The sequence below is a fragment of the Sinohyriopsis cumingii genome, chromosome 17 (assembly GCF_028554795.1).
Source record: "Sinohyriopsis cumingii isolate HCF-2022 chromosome 17, ASM2855479v2, whole genome shotgun sequence".
In the NCBI taxonomy this organism is placed as follows: Eukaryota; Metazoa; Mollusca; class Bivalvia; order Unionida; family Unionidae; genus Sinohyriopsis; species Sinohyriopsis cumingii.
Window position 1 is genome coordinate 26,778,262 of NC_142977.1, and position 20,487 is coordinate 26,798,748.

The following is a 20,487-nucleotide window of genomic DNA, read 5'->3' on the forward strand; positions in this document are numbered from 1 at the left end:
CTGACTTTTTTGTTTATGAATGATTAGATAAAATCTACGCATCAATAAATGCCCATTTAATCCTTATAATTCCAATTTACTTTCAGTAGATTTCATCAACAGAGTATTCACTTTTAGGTATCTCCACATTTTCTTTCATTAGCCTCTTAACTCTGACAGAATACACACCGCTCCGGTGGCCTACTGGTTAGTACGTCCACCTTGGATGCAGGATGTCGTTGGTTCAATCCCCGGTCGAGTCATACCAAAGACTTAAAAAAATGGTATTAACAGCTGCCTCGCTTGGTGCTCAGCATTAAGAGGTTAGTGTTAGGACTGGTCAGCCTGGTGTCAGGATAATGTGACTGAATGGGGCATCATGCTACATGTCTGCGGCATGATGCCCCAGTGCTAGACATCACTATAAACTGTCACACTACAGTCATTGTTGCGATATGACTGAAAAATTGTTAAAGCTACATTAAAAATCCAATCACACACACACCGACAGAATACATAGCCCCATCTTCACTATCCAAGAGTCGTCGATTCTTTCTATAGTAATATAGGGTAGAGTGTCCAAACGGGTCATGCTACAGATCTAAAGAGCTTGCTTTAATCATTTTTTTAAAAAAAATTACACTTGTGTATGGCAAGTGCTGTTATAGCATATGTTTTTCTTGCTTTCTGCGCATTTAGATTTTTCAAAAGTACAATCATGTCCACTTAAGTAAGATCTCTGCTCATCACACCACCCTGACCTTTGCTGATGGAACATATTTTCCAGGCATAAATTCTGAAGATTGGTATGTAAAGCCTGCCATATGCCTTTGTTAGTAAAAGGAGGGAGTGTGGAAGTGCAGGAATGACTGTAATTACATTATTTTAACTTCTAATGGGCGATTATAATCATGAGTTGCAAATATTGTTTGGAAATCATGGACATGGGTGGTGCTTATTGTTATTATTATGGTGTATGGCATTCATATACATGAAGGTTCACATAAAATTACCTGCAAATTGGTAACCAAAAATAGCTGAATTTACTGATGTTAAAAAATTCTTGATCAGTATCACATGACTGTTTGAATCCAATCTGACTGCAGAAAGTTTGGTGGATTAATAACAATTGGAATGGTATATGTGTGTGTGTGTGTGTGCTTTTGAGAAATTGTTTGCTTCATTAACATTTTAGTTCCGATGACTATTTTAACTTACAAGATTTTGTCGTTGATTAAACTTCCTCATCAGGTATAATAGAAGTAAGATTAGCTTTTTTAAGACAATGCAACAAGTTTTGGAAAAACATTTGCCATCACTAAACCAGGGTTAGTATAAGTGACTGATGAAAAGTTATTACCTGTACCATTGGCAATAAATAGAGGTAATAAAGCAGGATTGGAGAAGTCTTGTCAACTCCATTTTGATTGAGCTATGACCCTTGTCCTCTTTGAGTTACTGTACTTCACATTTAACTTCAAACAAATAGAGACTGCTGGAACATAGCAGTGGGCCAGAGGATGTGTTATTCCAAGGTGACACTTGCTTTTTGCTATGTCCGTATGTCTGTCCATAAACATTATCATTTCTGGAACATAATTCTCAGTCTATTCCGGGTATTTAAATTGTACGTTGCTCATATGTCAAGCAAGTTGTGTAGAGCTGCCTTTTGATGTTTAGATTTTTCCTTATTCAGCATTTTGCATGTTACCATGGAGGCAGGTTTATCTTAACTATTATATAAATCAAGCATATTCAGCTATTATTCAGCAGTATGAGAATTTGTATTCTGAAGACAGATGATATTTACAAAAAGATTTATGCTTGCTTTGCACAATCTGTGACAAGTGTTTGTCAAGGTCATGGCTTTAGAAAGTTACCATATATACTCACCCACTTTAGTTTCCAGGAGATCATGTCTAATTTGATTCAGAATTTATGTCTGATCTGACCTTGAAATGACTTCATAGCCACAATTGCACTCTGTTGTTGTTATTATCATCATTATTATTATTATTATTATTATTATTAATACTGTATTATTATTATTATTATTACTACTACTATTAGTACTATTACTACTACTATTATTACTATTACTATTACTCCTATTATTACTATTATTATTACTATTATTACAGGTACAGAGCTAACTCATTTGGAACCAAATCTGATGTGGAGATGTTCTGCAGGGAAGTTGCCATACTCTCCAAACTTAACAGTCCATATGTCATCAGTTTTGTTGGTGCTTGTATTGATGACCCAAGTGTAAGTAGTCTGTCAGTCTGTCTGTCTTGTCTCTCTCTCTCTCTGTCTCTCTCTCTCTCTCGCACACACCCACACACAGGCTCTGCAAATGAAAACAATTTAGAGGACCAATTAATCCAATTTGGTGCCTGTTGTATTTTTTGTATTGCGATTCTTGTCCTAACCTAGGTCATCTTTGCAAGCCAAGAGTCAACAATCCACTTTATTCCACATTGACATTTATAACAAGCTGCAACATAATCATTCACACTACTATATGATTGGATGAAAGAAATTAATCTAATAAGAGTGCCCATTACCTTTACCAAGACAGATAGTTTGGATTAATCACAGAGGCTTCCACAGATGGTGAGTCTTGTTGCAGGTGAGTTTCTTCAGATATGTTGTCAGATCATAATGCCTTATGTGTATGACCACTATGTAACCTCAAAAGTCCAGCCCTCCCAAGTTAAAATTTAGCTATAGAAAGCTATAAATTGTCTATCCACATAGTTGGGAGTCAGACAAGAGTGATTTCACCTTGGATAATGGTATTAACACCAAATTCAGTCTATGCTGCATGTGCTTGGAAGCACTCTTTTGTAGAAACCTTGCAAATTCCTGTATCAATTAGTTTTTCCACACTACTGATCAAGTTGGAGAAGTTTCTGACAAAAGGGAAGTATACTAAATTTGTAACAATTTCTCAGTCTATTTTTTTTCTTTCACTGACCATAATATTATAGACCAGAAAGGTTGTGTGCATGTAATTTCTAATGACATTTACTGGGTTCACTGGTATTTACCTCAAGGTAAGTTTATGCAACACTTTAATGTTTTCACCAACTCTAGTTGCTATTACAGTCATTCAGTAAGGTGTACTGGTTAATATTATCATACAGATAATTTCACTAGAGATTAATTGTTCACTTATGTCCACTTAGTAAGTTCTGTGATGCTTTTCAGCCAGTGTCTATATAATATTGCAGATAGGAAAGTCTTGTAGGTAATTTCCACTTTATATTAAGGTTAAGTGATGCTTTAATGATCTTACCTGCCCTCCTCACCTGCACTTTCATTCAAATAATGTGTAGTCGACCTAGTATATGGTTTCTGTCACTCACTATATTATAATGTTGCAGACCAGAAGAATTATGCATGTAATTTTTATTTGCATTTGTATTGTTCATTAACGTCCATGTGACGATAAGTTTGCAAGTGTCAACATAAGGGGCAAGATTAAGTGTGTTAAATTGGCTTGGGATGATCATCCTACATTCTCTTTTTCAGGATGTACTTGTTGTAACATGCAACTGTTGAATAGAGAATTATGGTGCTACAGTCTTGGCGAGGAAAGCAAATAAGACACCATTTTAAAAAAAGTGTGATTATGTTTGTAGTACCACTTTTGATTCCACATTGGTATGAATATGTCTACACTTACTATGACACCTGAGGCAGAGTGACAGCAGTCAACATTAGCTCAGACATGGCCTCAGTGGATGCAAATGGGGAATGTTTACTGTGATCCAATATTCTGAACCCATTGAGAACCTTGCACCAAGAGAATGGAAACAATGGGCTTGTTCTGTCAAGACCAAACTCTGCCATTAGATTTAGGTTGCTCACAGTCAGTTCTGTATCAAGGGACTACTTATGATGATCTCATATTCCTTCTTAAGGTACTTAGGGACAAGACATCCAGTATAGTGTCACAAGAGCCCAAGGTTTCTCGATGACCAGTTGCTATTATAGACCCACAGGCAGTCGTAGGAAAGAGTCATAGAGTATAGTGCTACATTTCATTTATTCCATGCCTCTCTGTGGTCTGTTTAGTGTACCCACTTGCTAGTACAGAACAAGGGCAATCTATAGCCATAAAATGGTCCATTCCTGTTATGGAGCCTGGCTGGCCTGGTACTGTATAGAACCATTACAGTCCCATGCCATCAGTGACCAATGTTGAATGGTGCCAGGACCATTCATCATGACTTATTTATGGTACCAGTTTATGGTGACTATTTCAGTCCCAGATGCCCAGATCATGAATGATGTAGTCAGTGAAAGGTATTACGACCTTGGCTCAAAAAGATGAAAATGATTGTTCTGTTCCATCAAGATTTTGCCATCAAATATTGACCATGTACAGTCATCACAGATCAGTAATGACAATTATTATGCCATAGGGGATGGGTGATGGTGATCCAAAATTTTGTATTCTACCCTGGCACAATAACACTGACATCAGCAGCATAGATCAAATGGTCTTTCTCCATATATGGTCAACAGAGTGACACTGTTCCTTGGTACCAGGACAGACCCATGGCAAAATAGTGTCATGGTATACAAGTACCAGACACTTGTCGGTCAGTGAGTTGTATGCCACAGGACACAGATACATTTATGGAACAAATGCAGTCCATGGCTTTTATTTATGCATCTAGGTCTTTACCATCATGGTCCGATGTTATATAGCTTCATGACCCATAACAACGTAGCAGCCTGGTTCTGACTATGGTGCTGTTTCAAATTCCCAATACCATTTTAGTATATGATGACTCATACTCACAAGTTTGATTGTCATTTCACTATCAAAGAACATCACAGAATAAGAATCTGATCGAGTTGCCTAATTGAGAACCCCATGAGCACTTGTAATGTCAGTACTCTTATATGGCTCATGCAGCAGAGTAGCTTAGTACTCATGTAAGATGATGCTCTAGCTGTGTCCATTATTGTTGTGGTGGCTGAGATGTATTTTTCTCTATGTCTGCTCTCTACTCATTTATATGTAATACTTTGTGGATCACAGTAGGCCACCTAAGAGGCAGATTTCATAGGCCCATCAACTCGGAGCCATTCCCTCTTCCTTTTTATCTTGAAGGATCATGAAGGACCCTCTTAGGCAGACATGATGGAGGAGGGACATTCATTCCCTTTGTATTGATTTGGTCAAACATAATACTATTTTTACTCTTTGCCAAGGACCAAAGGGCATTATTTGGCTGCTTATAGATACAGCTGTCATCTCTTCATTCAAGCACCATGGTAAGGGGTGGAAAACACCATGTTTGTCAAGGCCATTCACAGGTAGACAAATTAAGAGACTTGGCACTTTCCATTGTTTTGAACGTGGAACTTCCCTTTGTTTTGAACTTCAGGCCTTGGTTTTAATATGCATTCTAGACAGAATAGTGTCTCTCTTCAGTCACCTCCACAACAGCAATTGTCATCTACCTGACAATCTGTTGTCCTAGAGGCAATCTACCTGGTCAGCAATTGTCATCTACCTGACAATCTGTTGTCCTAGGGGCAATCTACCTGGTCAGCATTTGCTTCTTATGAATTGCATGCTAACAAGGACAAATCCGTTGTAGTACTATTTCAGGGTTTTACTCCACTGGGTGTATGGTTTGAAATGCATGTGAACAAGATCTCTTTCCCGCAAAAACATGCCTTGAAATAATCACAGTATTACTGTGGCATCTTCAGTTCTCAGAAGAATCACATCTCAGCCCAAGAATTCCTTCACCTGTTGGGTCTGCTCAGTGCAACAAGTTATTTTGTCTTTATGGGTTGCTGCTATATGAGATCAATGCAAATGATTTGTTGTCCCAATACTGACTGAATCTTTGCACATGGGAACAAACAGTACTATTTTCTGATTTTATGGGGTTACCGCTAAATTAATCTGAGTTCCCCACTAGGCTTATGGCAGGTGTTTCCTTACAGGTCCATCCTCTGAGAATCACTTTTAGTGCAGTTGACAGGACAGCAGACTGAGATGCCCACCACCTGCCATTGTTTCTGGAAGCCAGTTATTGTAAACCTCCTCAAGATTGACTATTGCACATCAGCATCCTCTAGCTGAAGGCCATTGTAAAAGCATTTCATTGGTGGCCTGAAATGATTTACAGCAATGGTATATTCATTCTATCTACAGCAGGCAGTTCAGTGAAATACAAGCCTTGTTAGTCAGCCCAAAATGTCCACAGTTCTGTCTTTAATTTCATTCATGATGGCCCCTCTGTTTTTTGGGAAGAACAGTTTCAAGCACATGGGCAGTTAGTCTTTTGTAAAGAAATCTCATTCCATATTGGACCCTTTGCTTTATAACCATCTGCAAGACCCAGTGTGGGCTTTGGTACCTATCATGAAATGATATGGTACAAAGAGGGAGGGCTTATCAATTTTTCCCTTTGAAAGAGGTCAAGGACAGTTTTTCAGCTCATGCTGTATTGTCCTTGATAAAGTGGGTTATTTTCTCTTTATACAAAAAAACTAATCCAAGATCAGATGAAGTTATTAATCAATTTTGGTACTTTAGGTTAGTGCAGTTGCTGTTAGCACAACTTTTCCCTTGCTGGTACTATACAAGCCATGGGATGGAGGTCATAGATGATTTTTCTGTTTATACTTCTGGAATCTTTCATCCCAAGGGTTTAGTTTGACCTGCCTATAGCATAATATGGCATGACTACTACAGCCTTGTTATATCTCAAGAGTTGAAGTGGCCTCACAAACCTTAGGGGACTGGAGATGGGACTTATCTGGGGTAAGGGATGACTGGATTTGTTAGATTGTTGTCATACTTCTAAGGTAGCAGTATCAGTTTTTAAATATTGTGATAAAGTGTTTGAAAAATCATATACTGTAAACCTCAAGAACTGGAAACTGAATAAAGTTTCTGGTCCTGCAAATATCTTACTTACTTTGATTCAGTAAACTAACATCCCCTCTACTCTGCTCTCAATACAACAAAAAAAAAAAAACTTTGGTCCCAAATGTCACTCCTAAATTAAAATCCATAAAATTAAAAGGTAAGCAGAGCATATGGTCAGCCTGTAGTCTTTAATTAGGCTAAAGCCATGGAGAGCTGATGGTTAGGCCATGGTCTTAGGTCAAGGCTATGGAGAGCTGATGGTTAGGCCATGGTCTTAGGCTAAAGCCATGGAGAGCTGATGGTTAGGCCATGGTCTTAGTTAGGCTAAAGCCATGTAGAGCATATGGTTAGACAGTTGTTTTAATTAGGCTAAAGCCATGCAGAGTAAAAATGACACCCAACATAGAAAAAACATACATGTGCATGAAATTGTAATAATCATAGATCCTATTTAAAAAACTGAATGATTATTTATGTTTATCAAACCACATAAACAGTTACTTGTATCTGAGAGGACACTAATTACATCCCATTTTTAGGTGAAAATAGAGAAACTAAGTAACCCCAAACATCCTGAAAACTGAAGATTTTTTTAATATTATTTGCTATATTCAGCTGAAACTTAAATTCAGTATAAAAACAGTTTAGGTGAAGCTTCACACTATGCATGTCACCCCAGCTTTGTAGTTATCTAGTATTGGATGAATTACAAACATTGCTAATGTCAAAATTTATTCACTTTTCAGCAATTCGCCATAGTTACTGAGTATGTTGCTGGTGGTGCACTCTATAGTCTTTTACATGAACAGAAAAGGTAAGCTATAGAAATGCTGGAATAGGTTACCAGTGTTAGGCATTGCAGACTCATAATGATAAGGGCTTGTGTTAAAGTCCAGTTTTGGCTGGTATGCTTTTCTCTTGAGCAAGGCACATAAAGACAGGATTCTAAAATCAGTTGCTTAAATACCATTTCACCTATCAAAACAATCGGGTAAGTGACTGGCCAGTCTGCTTCCTATTTACTTCACTGACACAGCTCATTTAATCATCCAGGTCTACCCCACTCCTGTCATTAACTGTTACTTGTAGCAGTTCGTCTTTCAAATGCATAACTATACCTGTTGGGAGTTAACCTGTGGTGCTCTGGCATCCCATACAAGAGGAGCCTTGTTTACACTGTAGAACATGTGATAACCTCTGACCTTAGCTTTTATGAGTCACAAAGAGGCTCGGGAGATCCTAGTCTTTTTATTTCCCCCTGACCAAAGGTGCAGGTGGAGGGGGGGAATATAGTGATAGTTTGCAGTTGTCTGTTTTTCTCAAATCTCATATCTGGTTTACCTAAGAAGTGTGTTCATTTTGTCACTTCTTGTTCCATGGCTAAGGTTATTGGAGTTAAAAATTTGAGTTTCATTTCTGCATTATAAGTTGAGTTTTCTTGACCTAATTTTGATCAGATTTCTTAGCAGCCAGTAGAGTACATTCTGGCAGGAGTATTTTCCTTTTGATTCTGAAGCCAAAAAGGTGAACGGTTATGGTCGCTGGAGCTGACATTGTTATATTTGGTATCTAAAAATTTATAAATAAAGTTTCCTACATCCAGTTTTCATCAGACTTCATAGATAGTCTATATTTGGTAAGACATCAAGGTCAGATGAAGTAAAATTGTCATTTTGGGTTCAACATTGTCTTCAATTTTGACATATCCAGTTTGTTTTAATTAGTTTTATAGTTGCATTACTCATGTGGAAGGGCAGCTCAATAATGATCAAGATCACTGGGTTATGAATTTGCAAAGTTATTGTTGAAATGTAATACTGTAAACATAATGCTTAAACTTACTTATATTTCATAAATACTGCAAATTAAGCATAATAAATTTTTGAACATTACTAATTGACAGCGTTTGTGCCCTTTATTATGTGATATTGTTGTCTGTCTGGTTTAGTTTTGTGTTCAGATCACTTTTCAGACATTGTAATGGGGCGTTCATGTTCCTTGAACACATTTCTGATTTTCACTTTTATTTCCCTTACAGGTTGACATGTAATGTAGTTGATGCAATGTTTATTTTTTCATTTCTTTTACAGGTTAATTGATATCCAGTCTAAGCTTGTCATGGCCATTGACGTTGCCATGGGGATGGACTATCTCCACAATCTGCCACAGCCAATTATACACAGAGATTTGAACAGTCATAACATCCTGCTGACTGAGACAGGGCATGCTGTAGTCGCAGACTTTGGCGGTTGGTCAATACTTTAGAATGCATTTACTCTTCATGTACATTATCTGATCCTAAAGCATATGGGGACTTTCTTGTATCTTGCAAAGTCATCCCACCAAGCAAGGAAAGACTGAATCTTTTTGACCTGTTTTGGCAATAGAAGTGTCAAATTGTTGACTGTTTACTGATATAAAAGTCAGATGAGAGTTGTCTCCCTTTAGATAAAAGTAAATCTCTTCATTCGCCAGTTATTGCTTTCACTCTTTGTCTAGTCCACATGCTTATTTAAGAAGCCTCACCATTACCTTCTGGTTTGTGCTCAAAATTTGCCATCTGTTTTCTTGCTGAATTTCTAGGCTCACAGTACATGAATATTTTGCATCTTACATATGTACCACTCTGGTGACCTAGTGGTTAGAGCATCTGCCTCAGATGCAGGAGGTCGTGGGTTTGATCCCTGGCCGAGTCAAACCAAAGACTTACAAAAATGCTACTAACAGCTGCCTCGCCTGGCGCTCAGCATTAAGAGGTTAGTGTTAGGACTGGTCGGCCTGGTGTCAGGATAATGTGACTGGGTGGGACATCATGCTACATGTCTGCGGCATGATGCCCCGATGCTAGACATCACTATAAACTGTCACACTGCAGACATCGTAGCGATGTGACTGAAAAATTGTTAAAGCTACATCAAAAATCCAAATCACACACACACACACACACACAAGCGCATCTTACATGTCTACTTTGTCATATTGTTAGCTATATTCTGCCATCTCATTTCTCAGTTATAATGGTCTGTAGCACTTAATATCAGTAATTGACTAGTTGCATCATATTTCAAGTATATATATATATCATTGATTCTGAAGTAATTAGTTAATTTTTGCAATTCTTTTTATGCATTTATTTAATTTCTATGACCTCACTTCATGGAAAGCTTAGTGCAACACTTGATTAATTTTTGACTGATTTTGCCAGTATATGCCATTGTTTTGCTGCCTTTAATTGCAGGCAAGTATTAGATGTGGAATATATAAAGGTTTAGCTTTCTGGAGATAGTCACATCTACTGCACTGCCTGTACCTGATGTTAATCAAACCTTTCCTGTGAAATCTGTGTTCTGTTGATGGAGGACAGGTGGGTGATGAGTTTGGCTAGACTGTTGAAAATCAGAAAACAGTCAAGGACCTTGTCACCAATGCAACTTCTTAAGTAGCAAACTTCTTAATGTTGCATTCACTTGAGGCTGAGAAGTTAGAGATGAATTAAAGGGCCCAGTTTTTTTGTTGTCCTTGGCCTGTGCATACCACTCCAGCCAGTGCCACCACTCTTTCCTGGTCATACCAGCACTGTAAAGACCCCCAAACCAGTACTGACTTGCTACAGTGACACATGTAGATCATCTCTAGAAAACCACATACCACTCATGCATCCTGCTGGCTTTGGTGATCTATCTCTTAAGTCATGACACTATCCAGTTTCTTTGTTCACTTGAGTCCAGGCATTATCGTGACTTGTGCTTAATATCACTGGTTCTGACTATATCGATCTGTCTTGCTGACATACTTAGCCCTGGGATAGAGATGCAAAGACAGTGTACAATATCTGACCACATGAACTGCAGTTCAGTCTTTGTCATGGATGCTAAAATAAAAGCTGCACCAAATTTGGTGATTGAATTTCCCTTGATATCCAATGCCTGACACTCTGAAGGCAGTGCTGATTGGTACTGGACTGTTCCATCACTGATCCTGGCTTGTGTCGTGGTTTGCACACAGTACCAGCTGATGACTTCCATTTCCTGGATACATGGTCTAAGTCTTTTAATGAAGCCTAAAGCAGATACTTGGAGATTAGTGTTTCCCAGCAAGGTGCAGACTCCCAGCCACATTTATCATCCCAGAGTATCTGTTTTCCCCAGTCAGTCTTTGCAGTTTTACCATCCTGAACTTCTGATATTGAAGATGGACAATTGCAAGACACTTTTTTGTGATGATATTAGTGAATGATTGTGATTTCAGCAACCATCTTAACCTTTATGATAACACCAGATCAAATCATGATACTTAGTTTTTATGGTGTCTTCCGTAATTGGGATGGGGGAGGCAACTCTTAATATCTTCAATATAATTTAATAATTATCTAAATAATTTTTGCATCACTGTTTCTTTTGAGTCAAAAAATATACCATCAGAATAATTTAAATCTGTGTTTAAAATTTTTGTAGGCATTTTGTAAAATGTAAAAATCAGATATATCTACATTTAAACGTTTCTTTTCTTATTTAATTTTGTCTGTACAAAAATGCACCCACATTTTTCTGTGGTGTCAAATTCAGACTTTCAACATGGGAATTTGTGACTTTCAGCATGGGAATTTCTGACTCTCAGCGTGGAAATTTTGTGACTTTCAGCATGAGAATTTCTGACTCTCAGCTTGAGAATTTCTGACTTTCAGCATGGGAATTTTCTGACTTTCAGCATGGGAATTTCTGACTTTCGGAATGAGAATTTCTGACTTTCAGCATGAGAATTTCTGACTCTCAGCTTGAGAATTTTTGACTTTCAGCTTGAGAATTTCTGACTTTCAGCATGGGAATTTCTGACTTTCAGCATGAGAATTTCTGACTCTCAGCATGGGAATTTCTGACTTTCAGCATGAGAATTTCTGACTTTCAGCATGGGAATTACTGACTTTCAGCATGGGAATTTCTGACTCTCAACTTGAGAATTTCTGACTTTTGGCATGGGAATTTCTAACTTTCAACATGAGAATTTCTGACTTTCAGCATGAGAATTTCTGACTCTCAGCATGGGAATTTCTGACTTTCAGCATGAGAATTTCTGATTTTTAGTATGGAATTTCTGACGTTCAGCATGAGAATTTCTGACTCTCAACTTGAGAATTTCTGACTTTAGGCATGGGAATTTCTGACTTTCAGCATGAGAATTTCTGACTTTCAGCATGGGAATTTCTGACTTTCAGCATGAGAATTTCTGACTCTGAACTTGAGAATTTCTGACTTTCGGCATGGGAATTTCTGACTTTCAGCATGAGAATTTCTGACTTTCGGCATGGGAATTTCTGACTTTCAGCATGGGAATTTCTGAGCCTTTTGAGTCATCTGGACAGGAATCTTCTCAGTTTAGGCTACATCTTCATGTGACCCCTTCACATGATCGTTCTGTCTTAGTGGCAGCCAAAATTTTGACAACTAGGCCAAATGATCAAAGTTTCAAATTACATAGATTAAAGCTGCATATCCAGGTTTGCATGGATGCTAGCCTGACTGACTAATATAGGGGGCCTGAGTGGCCAGGTGGTCTAAAGTGTTCACCGTTACAGATCACTGCCATCTCAGCTCTGCGTGGGTTCGAGTCTCGGATTTGGCCAATGTGGGTATGTGAGAAAGCTTGCCAGTAGCTTCTCGTGGGTCATTGGTTCTTTCCGGGGTTTTCCCGGGTTCTTCCTCCACCATTATCACTGGCAACCATGTATAGCCTGCTGAAAAATGGCGTTAAACCCTACAACAACAACAACAACTGACTAATATACCAGTTTTCTTACCCTCCTTTAATGAAATGAAGTGGGGTTTGATCCCATCATGTGTACAACATGTCCATAAGCCTCCTAAAGGTGAAAGTTGTAACTGAATCTTTTTGATTAGATTGTGGCAGGCAGCACTTTTTGTAAATATGTTCTGATTCTTTCTAACAACTCTGCTGTTGTCAGTTATCTTGAAGGCAAGATCTAATAAGATCTTCAGATATCCACCTTCTTGTTTGGGATTATCTTGTGTGCAATCATCAACAGCTACACAGTTAAGTCCATCACAGCTCTGATGGGCTGATTGTCTAGATGGAGTTAGCCAGATTGTCTAGATGGAATTAGCCAGTTCACCCCTTTGTGGTCATATATGTGGCAAGGTGGAGTGTCAAGCTCCCAATCTTTGTCTTTCAAATACCAGAAAGAAACGTTGGGCAGTTCATGTCTTTTAACTGAATTGGAATGGGCCTTCTTACTGAATTGGAAATGCCCTTTTTGCTGAATTGAAATGGTCTCACTACTGAGGCCTTTCCCAAAACCCCACTGATTTCCAGGGTCATTCAAAATGCAAGAGAATCCAAGTGCAAATAAATTCTGATTGCTCCCATCAGGGTAGAGCAGTCTTGGATAAATGACCTCAGGGAAAATCCTGCCATCTGCCCACTAAAAGAGCTGTTATGCAGATTTTGCTGTACTGAAGGCCTTGTGTTCAAAAGAGAACCTGCCCTGGGCAATGACATTGTTGGGCAAGTCACCACTTCAAACCAAATGAGATCAAACATAATGGAGATTCAACAGATACTATTAGAAGTTCATGTTCTACTAATGCTTATAATTCCCAGTCCACTTAATTGTCAGATGAAATGTTGAATTTATGGATATAGATCATTATCATTAGTGTTCTGAATGACATTTTTCCACTTTCATAATTTGAAAGCTGTAATATGACGTTTTTCCACTTTCATAATTTGAAAGCTGTAATATGATGTTTTTCCACGTCCATAATTTGAAAGCTGTAATATGATGTTTTTCCATGTCCATAATTTGAAAGCTGTAATATGACGTTTTTCCACTTTCATAATTTGAAAGCTGTAATATGATGTTTTTCCACGTCCATAATTTGAAAGCTGTAATATGACGTTTTTCCACTTTCATAATTTGAAAGCTGTAATATGATGTTTTTCCACGTCCATAATTTGAAAGCTGTAATATGATGTTTTTCCACGTCCATAATTTGAAAGCTGTAATATGATGTTTTTCCACATTCATAGTTTGAAAGCTTTAATATGATGTTTTTCCACATTCATAGTTTGAAAGCTGTAATATGATGTTTTTCCACTTTCATAATTTGAAAGCTTTAATATGATGTTTTTCCACATTCATAATTTGAAAGCTGTAATATGATGTTTTTCCACATCCATAATTTGAAAGCTGTAATATGATGTTTTTCCACATTCATAGTTTGAAAGCTTTAATATGATGTTTTTCCACATTCATAGTTTGAAAGCTGTAATATGATGTTTTTCCACTTTCATAATTTTGAAAGCTTTAATATGATGTTTTTCCACTTTCATAATTTGAAAGCTTTAATATGATGTTTTTCCACTTTCATAGTTTGAAAGCTGTAATATGATGTTTTTCCACTTTCATAATTTTGAAAGCTTTAATATGATGTTTTTCCACTTTCATAATTTGAAAGCTTTAATATGATGTTTTTCCACTTTCATAATTTGAAAGCTTTAATATGATGTTTTTCCACTTTCATAATTTGAAAGCTGTAATATGACGTTTTTCCACTTTCATAATTTGAAAGCTGTAATATGATGTTTTTCCACGTCCATATTTTTGAAAGCTGTAATATGATGTTTTTCCACGTCCATAATTTGAAAGCTGTAATATGATGTTTTTCCACATTCATAGTTTGAAAGCTTTAATATGATGTTTTTCCACATTCATAGTTTGAAAGCTGTAATATGATGTTTTTCCACTTTCATAATTTGAAAGCTTTAATATGATGTTTTTCCACATTCATAATTTGAAAGCTGTAATATGATGTTTTTCCACATCCATAATTTGAAAGCTGTAATATGATGTTTTTCCACATTCATAGTTTGAAAGCTTTAATATGATGTTTTTCCACATTCATAGTTTGAAAGCTGTAATATGATGTTTTTCCACTTTCATAATTTTGAAAGCTTTAATATGATGTTTTTCCACTTTCATAATTTGAAAGCTTTAATATGATGTTTTTCCACTTTCATAGTTTGAAAGCTTTAATATGATGTTTTTCCACATTCATAGTTTGAAAGCTTTAATATGATGTTTTTCCACATTCATAGTTTGAAAGCTGTAATATGATGTTTTTCCACTTTCATAATTTGAAAGCTGTAATATGATGTTTTTCCACATTCATAGTTTGAAAGCTTTAATATGATGTTTTTCCACATTCATAGTTTGAAAGCTTTAATATGATGTTTTTCCACTTTCATAGTTTGAAAGCTGTAATATGATGTTTTTCCACTTTCATAATTTGAAAGCTTTAATATGATGTTTTTCCACATTCATAGTTTGAAAGCTTTAATATGATGTTTTTCCACTTTCATAATTTGAAAGCTTTAATATGATGTTTTTCCACTTTCATAGTTTGAAAGCTGTAATATGATGTTTTTCCACTTTCATAATTTTGAAAGCTTTAATATGATGTTTTTCCACTTTCATAATTTGAAAGCTTTAATATGATGTTTTTCCACTTTCATAGTTTGAAAGCTTTAATATGATGTTTTTCCACATTCATAGTTTGAAAGCTTTAATATGATGTTTTTCCACATTCATAGTTTGAAAGCTGTAATATGATGTTTTTCCACTTTCATAATTTGAAAGCTGTAATATGATGTTTTTCCACATTCATAGTTTGAAAGCTTTAATATGATGTTTTTCCACATTCATAGTTTGAAAGCTTTAATATGATGTTTTTCCACTTTCATAGTTTGAAAGCTGTAATATGATGTTTTTCCACTTTCATAATTTGAAAGCTTTAATATGATGTTTTTCCACTTTCATAGTTTGAAAGCTATAATTGGATTGGAGAAGCAAAACAGTCAACAAAAGATGAACTTATATCAGTGTTCATCAGTCTACTTACTATAAGCTGATCTCTATTTTTTGCTCTGACCAGTTCTGGTAACATATGATTGGTTAATGTATTGAAGAAGAAACTAAGTTTTAGAGTATAAAGTAAGACTTACCTGATGATAATATGGATCCCAAGCTACAGCATGAATCACTTATACTCCAGATTGAACTGATGAATGACAGTATAGAATGCCAATGTCTGTCTAGGGGGAGGCCACTCTTATCAGACCTCTATCTGTACATAAACAGACAATATTTTATCACTTTTATTGCTAAAACAAGCCAGAATACATGAGCAGTATATTTTTATTTTATTTTTGAGAGCTCTGTTTGCAACATGGTGTGTGGACTTTTATCATATTATCATTAGTTAAATATTATTGAAGCAACATATTCTGCTTCAAAAAATTGGTTATGTTGCTAGATTGGCATCAGAAATTAAGAAGAACTTGCCAAATTTCGTCTCGAGAAACAGATATGGTAGATATTTTGATTTACCAGTAGTGGGCTAGACTATGGTTTTCTCAATTCTCTCTTTTTCTCCATCTCTTTATAATAAATGGACTGCTCCAGTTGCTGCTTGACATTAAGAGGTTAGTGTTAGGAGTGGTGGGCCTGGTGTCAGGATAATGTGAATGGGTGGGACATGATGCTACAGGTCTGCAGCATGATGCCCCAGTGCTAGACATCACTATAAGCTGCCACACTGCAGACATTGTAGCAATATGACTGAAAAATTCTGAAAGAGGTGTTAAAAATCCAAATCACACACACACACACACACACACATGCACACACAAACACACACACACACACACATGCACACACACACACCAGACATTATGATACATTGATAGCTCTTGAGAAGTATTATTCAAATCAGGTGTAACTTTAGTTATATATATATATATATATATATATATATATATATATATATATATATATATATATATAGTTCTATTCATATTAGGTGAATTTTTCTGGAAATACCTCGTTAAGTATTTAATAACCTTTAATTTGGTCCAGTATTAAAAGAATCCTCAATATTTCTTTAAAATCTAATGTATTAATACAGATGGATTCTTATTGTGTCTGAAAATTCTTATTTGCAATGCAATCAAATTGGAGACTATATAAAACCAATAAATTTATAGACAGCATTCTTTAAACTTGGTACAGCTTTTGCTGACATTTGAGCAAAAATACTGTTTATATGGGTTGAATAATAGGTCCTATATTAACCTAGAACAATGACATGCCATGTATACTCACTTATAAAATTATCTTCATATCATTGATAGAAATACATACCATATATTCTGTTATGAGTCCAACTGCAAACTGCACAGATCCAGAATTGCCATCACATAATGCACTGGCAGATATGGCTCTTTGCAGTTTGTTAGAATAGTCAGTAGACCATGATCTGCTGACAGATTATGTGATGGCAGATCAGGGTCTGTGTTATGTGCAATCGAACTCGACTTATTCTGTAAATGAGTATGGGAAGCTAAGGTGTACTTTTCACTTTGTAAAAAGAAAATTGGACTTTGACTGATAATTTTGAAAACTGTTGTAGATTTGTTGCATATAAAAGTGAAGGATTTAAAAATAGATTTCAAAACGCAAAGAAAATTGTAAAAAGAGTAAACAAATCATTTTTTAAAAAAATTTAAATTTTTTAAAATGCCTCTATCTTTCTTGCAAAGTTTTATTGTGGCTTGGATCATTACTTTGCTTACACTTTTTCAGAATCGCGCTTTTTGAGGTCAGCAGAGGACAATATGACAAAACAACCAGGGGTAGGTGGTAGTGTTTCTTTGCTAAATAAAACATTATGTTAGATCTGTCTGAATCAACCAGGGGTATGTAGTAATGTTTCTTTGCTAGATAAAACATTATGTTAGATCTGTCTGAATCAACCAGGGGTATGTAGTAATGTTTCTTTGCTAAATAAAACATTATGTTAGATCTGTCTGAATCAACCAGGGGTATGTAGTAATGTTTCTTTGCTAAATAAAACATTATGTTAGATCTGTCTGAATCAACCAGGGGTATGTAGTAATGTTTCTTTGCTAAATAAAACATTATGTTAGATCTGTCTGAATCAACCAGGGGTATATAGTAGGTTTCTTTGCTAGATAGATAAAAAGAATATTGGATCTGTCAGAATCACTCACTCTAACAATGTATTAATTACAATAAATAGTTGTGTCCTCTATGTGTCTTTTATGTCTCAGAAAGGGTGTTTTGTTATATTTTAAATTTCTTGTAACAAAGGGTGTTTTGTTATATTCTAAATTTCTTGTAACAAAGGGTGTTTTGTTATATTCTAAATTTCTTGTAACAAATGGTGTTTTATATTCTAAATTTCTTGGGACAAGGTTCATTAAAAGTAAATACAGAGTTCATTATATCACTAGTCAGTAGTGAGTCACATGACTGCTATTAGCTTTTTGGTGTTAGTAGCACCAAGAAGGTTAAGATTCTGTGTGAATGTTTTTGAAAATCACACAATTTGTAAATGAGTTGCTGTACAGCAGGGCTTGAAACACCAATGACTGGAGAGGGCACATGTCATTTAAAACCAAATTCTTATTTCTCATACCATTTTATTATACTTGTATATTGTGATAAGTCTGATGACCTGTCAAAACACCTGTTTTGTTGGCAGGAAGGTTTAGCTCTGAAAACAACTTTTACTGTGTAAAAAGTCTGCCATAGATGGAAATCAAACCTGGTTTGTCTGTATGTCTGTCTCATAGTTAGGTTCACATATCAGTTGGTAAAGAGACTGGACCTGCTAGGCTGTTACACTAGTACAAATCTAGATCTTTCTGACATCATTCAGAGTATAGGACATAACATTCTTAAGAACCCATGTATCTCCATCAGATATGTTACTCAGTTCACATTCACATTAGAAATTAACTCGGCTTCAAGATTATAAAACCTTTCTCATGCTCAGTTTCTGAGTCAGCTGAAAATTCTGTCATCAGATTGGTCAGTGATTTAATGTTAACCACTCAAATGTCAGTATTTTGAGTTAAGTCTTAGTTTAAATATGACAGTGGCTTTATATCCTTGGGGTTCAAACTCTGGTTTCACTAATTTTCATAAAATGTCTCAGAGTACATTAATTGATATTTTACATTATCTTGCTTTTAATATCTCAGACAACATTGATATTTTTGTCAGAAGTAATGATAGTGAAAATGATGGAAAATCTTTTCTAATGCTAAAAATGAATAAATTGAAACCTTTTATTCTTGGAAAAAGTAGTAGAAGAATTCCTCAAAAATGATGAAATCCTACAGTTTTTTCAAGATAAGATAACTTAAAACTTATTTAGGAAAAATTCTGGATTTTATTACTGTATTTTGTTTTCTAACACCTGCAGAGTACTCAATAAAAAAAAAACAGTTTTCAATCAATCAGGAAAGATGTTCAGGAATCTCTGCTTTTTTTAAAGTCATGGATACTTAGGTCCAACCTTGTGCACATTTTCTTGTTGGCCACAATTATCCATTCAGCAGGAATTAGCTTAATTAGTGAGTCTTTAAGGTTCACTAATACAATACATTGATCTTCATCCGAGTCATCTTTCTTTGTCCTGATGGTCTAAATGGCATCTTTAGCATACTAGTTGTGACAGTGTGATTTAAGTTCTTCTTTAAAGTCTTACTCTGTTGTGCAGTTTAGTGGTTCACTTTGGTCTGCACATAAGGTTGGCACCAAGGAGTGATTCCATTGTCTTTCTGTTTAGTTAGCATCTTCTTGATGAGCACTAACACAGGAAATGGTGCCACTGCAGTGAGCTGGTCACATGTTTGATTTTAAAAGGGTGTAAAGAAAGTTTTTTATGGGGACAGCAGGTCATGTGTTTGACTTGAAAAGGTTAAAAGACAGGATTTTTTTATCATGACACCATTAACTCACTTTAAATAGTCTTTTTCCTCACAGATGGTTGGTCTTATGATGGTTGACTTTATGCCTTGTACATTTCTTTAAGTCTTTTCTTTATACAGAATCTACGATGGATGGCTCCAGAAATTTTTACCCAGTGCACCAAGTACAGTATTAAGGCTGATGTATTCAGTTATTCACTGTGTCTGTGGGAACTCTTAGCTGGAGAACTACCATTTGCCCATCTCAAACCAGGTGAGATCACTGGAAGCATAAAGGTTTATATTTGTTTTTTTGTGTGTCTTACCTGGAATGCATGCGAGATGGTACTAAGTAGGGAAAACATTATGCAACATCAGACTAGGGTCTATGCTGTTAGCAGTTGGACTTTGACATATGCTCTATTCAGATGATTGGTGCTTGAGTTCTGGAAGTTTTTCTGTGTGTGAAGTATATTTTAAAAGTTCTGAATAATTCATTGTAACTTTTTTCTTCCTTTGAACCTGTCAGTAAATTTAATGCTGATCAATAGACAAAATAATGTTCTATAAAATAAACTGTGACTGCACATGCAGTATGCCAAACACCTGCAGATATATGTGTGATGTAGCATTGGCAAATGTCAATTATGTAGAAATGTCAGAAAACAATTTCTGCCACTATGCAAAGAGCATACTGTAAAATGTGAGCGCTTTAAGGGCTGACATTAAGGCTAACTTGGATAAAGTACTTTTTAGGGATGTAATTCTCTGTCACATTGTACAGTTTTCTTTCATCTGACTCAAGA

At 35.9% G+C, this 20,487-nt stretch overlaps 1 protein-coding gene across 1 annotated transcript in view; it reads left to right on the forward strand.

The window, feature by feature from the left end:
* LOC149778293 (serine/threonine-protein kinase TNNI3K-like) overlaps positions 1-20,487 on the forward strand; it is a 92,281-nt gene that overhangs the window by 59,598 nt on the left and 12,196 nt on the right. Inside the window, exons 15-19 of the mRNA XM_089939104.1 lie at positions 2,121-2,247; positions 7,636-7,703; positions 8,980-9,137; positions 17,547-17,596; positions 19,823-19,955. Of these exons, the coding sequence (XP_089795230.1) occupies positions 2,121-2,247; positions 7,636-7,703; positions 8,980-9,137; positions 17,547-17,596; positions 19,823-19,955 (536 nt within the window). The remainder of the gene's footprint in view (positions 1-2,120; positions 2,248-7,635; positions 7,704-8,979; positions 9,138-17,546; positions 17,597-19,822; positions 19,956-20,487) is intronic.